We start from the raw sequence: 4600 nt of genomic DNA on the forward strand, positions 1-4600 counted from the left end.
AGAATTCGAAGCAGGCTCCAGGCTCTGAGCTGTCAGCACAGAGCCCAACATGGGGCTTGAACTCACGAACTGCACAATCATGACCTGAGCCAAAGTCAGACACTTAACTGACTGAGCCATCTAGGAGCCCCAGAAAAAAAGTTTTTTTAAGTTTTTTTTTTTTTTTTGACAGAGAGAGAGAGTATGCACATACATGTGCACAGAAGTGAGAGAGGGGCAGAGAGAGGCAGGGAAGAGAGAATCATAAGCAGGCTCCAAGCTGTCAGTGCAGAGCCCTACACTGGGCTCAGTCTCGGAACCGTGAGGTCATGACCCGAGCCAAAATCAAGCATCCGATGCTTAACTGACTAAGCCACCTAGGCACCCCAAAACTAAACTTTATTATAAACAAATTGACCTTGAAATTCTAACAGTAAAGAACTTTTGCCTCTGAAACTCTGGGCTTAAGATATGAGCCATCTTAATATAAAGATCCTGTTGAAATATCCAAATTATGGAAAGAGCCTAAATGTCCATCAACTGATGAAGAAATTGTAGTTTATATACACAATGGAATACTACTTGGCAATGAGAAAGAATGAAATATGGCTTTTGTAGCAACGTGGATGGAACTGGAGCGTGTTATGCTAAGTGAAATAAATCAGAGAAAGAAAGATACCATATGTTTTCACTCTTATGTGGATCCTGAGAAACTTAACAGAAGACCATGGTGGAGGGGAAGGAAAAAAAAATGTTAGAGAGGGAGGGAGCCAAACCATAAGAGACTCTTACAAACTGAGAATACACTGAGGGTTGATGGGGGTGGGAGGGAGGGGAAAGTGGGTGAAGGGCATTGAGGAGGGCACCTGTTGGGATGAGCACTGCATGTTGTATGGAAACCCATTTGACAATAAATTTCCTATTTAAAAAAAAAAAGAAATCACATATATTTTCTATTTATGCTGTATAATATTTTATGAGGGAAATTACATCCTATAAAGGTATTATCAAATTTGGTAATTTGTACAAGTCTTGAGCTACGTACCCTTCTAAATATCAAAAAGGCATTATATGGAATCCATACAGAAAAAAAACCCTAGAATAGAAAATTCATCATAGGTATAAATGATAAAAAATAGTAGTTAGAGAAAGAAAGCCTTTAAGGTAGGCATTTAATATCTTTTTAAGACTTTTGGGGAGCCTGGGTGGCTCAGTCAGTTAAGCATCTGACTCTTGATTTTGGCTCAGGTCATAGTCTCAAGCCCCACCTTGGGATCTGTTCTGACATCACAGATCCTGCTTGGAATTCTCTCTGCCTCTCTCTCTGCCACCCCAAAATAAGTAAATAAACTTAAATATTTTATATATATATCCATAAGTTTATTTATTTGTATATTATTATATTACTTATATAATAATATAATTATACATTATATATAATTATATATTATATGCATTATATTTAATTATTATTATATATTATTATATAATTATTATATTATTTATATATATTAATATATACCCCTTTAAGCCTTTCAAAAACAAAACAAATAGAAATATGTATAGAAGAGGGGCGCCTGGGTGGCTCAGTCGGTTAAGCGGCCGACTTCGGCTCAGGTCATGATCTTGCGGTCCATGAGTTCGAGCCCGTCGGGCTCTGTGCTGACAGCTCAGAGCCTGAAGCCTGTTTCAGATTCTGTGTCTCTCTCTGTCTCCCTGACCCTCCCCTGTTCATGCTCTGTCTCTCCCTGTCTCAAAAATAAATAAAACGTTAAAAAAAAAAAAAAAGAAATATGTGTAGAAGAGTATACAACCTGCCTGCCTTCTTGTTTTCTACTTTTTATGTGTAGACATCAAATCATGCATATTTTGAGGTGTGATTAAAATAAATGCCTCTTGGAGTTCCTGGGTGGCTCTGTGGGTTGAGCATCTGACTCTTCGTTTCAGCTAAGGTCACGATCCCAGGGTCATGGGATCCAGGCAGTGTTGGGCTCCACGCTAAGCGTGGAGCCTGCTTAAGATTCTCTTTCTCTCTCCCTCCCTCTGCTCCCTTCCCCTACTTACTCTCTCTTTCTCTCTCTCTAAAAAATTTTTTTAAAAATGCACCTTGTTCATAATTGCCAACAGCTCACTAAGCACAAGACGCAATCGACGAGGTGAATCACTGTGTTCAAACTCTAATGTCAGTCCATGCTGAAGCTGTGATACCAGGATGCTCTCTCCACTGCCTCCTCCAAGTTTATGCCTAATAAAGCACAAATGTGTACAACAATTATGAGAACACTGGCACAAAAATAGCATAAAATTATCTTTTGTTGAAATAATCTACAAAAGAATGTATGAATTATTTTCATACATTTCATGAAAATAATACTTCTGAAATACTATTTAGTTTGCCTATTTCAGGGATTCACAACCTATATAAAGACACCAGCTAATAGTTAACACCCACTTACATGAACAGTTGCTCACTCTTGGATTCACAATAAGCAGGGAAGGACCAAACAACTGCCCAGAATTTGGGGAAATCAATATAAGCTTAAAAAGCCTCCCAGTAAATACTTCTACTTTTAGGGGAACTTACCCTACCCACTTCCCGCTGAAACCAACTGGCCTATTCAGTTTAGCATGTATACAACAATATGTGTAGCCAAAATTCTCTACACAACATTTTAGAATATGGAATTCTAGAATTTTAACTATAAATAGAAAAGAACTAAGTAAAATGCTCTCCAAAGTTTAGATTCTCAATCTTTTCTGGGGGAGTGCATCCAATAAAAAGCCCTAAAATCTCCAAAAAATATTTGACTCCCTCTTCTTTAACAAATTCGAGTAAATCCCAGTCCACATATTATATAACACAACATTACCTAAGCTGCTGTTCTTTGCTGGCATCCTGTTCTAAAGCATGAAAGTCCACTGACAACAATGCAACAATAGAGTTGACAGCTTCCACTCCAGAGAGAAGACGAAGGATGAGTTTTTTATCTTGAGCCCAGCTCTGGCTCTGGTCAGCAGGAGCACAAAGTGCCATTCGCACCAAGCAGGGCAGAAGAAGTCTCAATTCTGGATCACTTAAAGATGCCAACCGAACAACATCCACTTTCTGCATTGCCTCAAAAGCAAAAGGGCTGACAAACTGAAGGCTTGTACACTCAGCCATTATCACTGTTGATCCTAATGGTAAAAAAACAACAACAACAACAACAAAAAAAAACGAAAGTAGGTGTGTAACTCCTACATGTATCAATGCCCCTCTTTTTAAAAACCCTAAGAAGTGTGGTCTATCTTTAATATGCCTCTATGTTGGCTGTTTCAGGCACATGTGAAGGCTCCCTATGTTTTTACTCCCACCTAGAAAATGAAAAAGAAAGCAGAGTATATTAACATTTCCTCCAGCCCTCGGGATCTTCTAATACTTATTTTGCAAAGAAGAAATATGAAGCCCAGAGAGATTAGGTAACAGACATATAATGATTACTACTAGTAGCAAAATCCTAGGCTGAACCCTCATCTATTAACTCGCAGTCCAAGACTTTCTCCACTGCATAAATCATCTGAGCACCGCAATGCAAATAAAAGTAGTATAGTTAAGAATGTGTTCCTCGTCCATATCTCTTTAGCTTCTTATGCCTATCCAACAAATGTAAAAAACTTACTCTTCTCTTTCCCACCCTCCACCAGTCAATAAATGCACTGCTAAATCTCCTCACTAGGCAGAAGCAATGCCAGACTCAACGTCCTCAAGGCCGTAACACTATCCTAATGTCCCCTGGGTTGCTTGGTAAAAAATTGCTGTGGAGCTACAATTAGCTATGGGAGAAGGATGAGTTCCACTTGAGCACTTCTCTTATCTTCACTAATCAGAAGCTTAAAAAAAAAAAAAAAAAAAGGGCAGGGAGCAGGTGGCCAAAGCCATCCCCTCCAATCCATCAGACTAGCAAAATCATGGGTTTAACAGAGTCGTGGGCAGAAACGCTACTTTGTTTTTAAACAAGAGGAGCTGGCCTTTTAACACAGGGGCGGGCTGAGGGAGCAGTGGCGCCAAGCAAGACCGGTGTGTGTTCACAGGTCTCGCCCTCAGCGTAACGAGAACCAACCAGTCCCCCTGGCAGAGAAATGTAAGGCCAGTGACCGACGTGGACCGGAGAACGAGCTGAGGCCTGAGAAACGGAAGCTTCATACCTCAAGATTTACCCTCCAACCTCCCGGGACTCAACACCGATTCCGCGCCCTAGAGGCGGGACACGGTAGAAATCGAGAGCGCGGCCCAAAGTTGGGCCTAGGCGAAAATCCGCATTCGCCAAACCCAACTGTGCCCTGAATCGACACAGGCACCAAAAACCCAGACGCCGGGACCAATGGGGTCGGCAGTGCGATAGGGCTGGATGGGGACACCGCACAAAGGCAGAAACCGCACTGAAGGGAGGGGAAAGCGGAGGGGACTGTTTCAACCTGCACCCAGCACCTTCATTCATCCCCAGCGTCTGGCTCCCGTCGGCCACCGTACTGGACTGAGAGGAAGGCTGTCTGCAAAGGAAACCCAGAGACGTCCGCGCTGATGCAACGGTGCGCGTGCGCGGTCCCACCTCTTCCTTCCAGTCCCCTTAACTGCGTTCCC

The 4600-nt window shown here is 41.7% G+C and overlaps 1 protein-coding gene across 3 annotated transcripts in view; it reads right to left on the reverse strand.

Annotated features, from left to right (window-relative positions):
* INTS2 (integrator complex subunit 2) overlaps nucleotides 1-4531 on the reverse strand; it is a 60685-nt gene extending 56154 nt beyond the window's left edge. The window contains exons 1-3 of one of the 3 annotated variants that reach the window (XM_047833952.1): nucleotides 4448-4531; nucleotides 2850-3156; nucleotides 2086-2224 (exon numbers count right to left, since the gene is read on the reverse strand). In XM_047833952.1, coding sequence (XP_047689908.1) covers nucleotides 2086-2224; nucleotides 2850-3156; nucleotides 4448-4457 — 456 coding nt within the window. In that variant the 5' untranslated portion in view covers nucleotides 4458-4531. Of the gene's footprint in view, nucleotides 1-2085; nucleotides 2225-2849; nucleotides 3157-4164; nucleotides 4332-4434 lie in introns of those variants that run through there. The other 2 variants (XM_047833951.1, XM_047833953.1) reach the window with 2 other exon arrangements.
* Nucleotides 4532-4600: the final 69 nt, after the last annotated feature.

This window comes from Prionailurus viverrinus, chromosome E1 (genome assembly GCF_022837055.1).
Source record: "Prionailurus viverrinus isolate Anna chromosome E1, UM_Priviv_1.0, whole genome shotgun sequence".
NCBI lineage: Eukaryota > Metazoa > Chordata > Mammalia > Carnivora > Felidae > Prionailurus > Prionailurus viverrinus.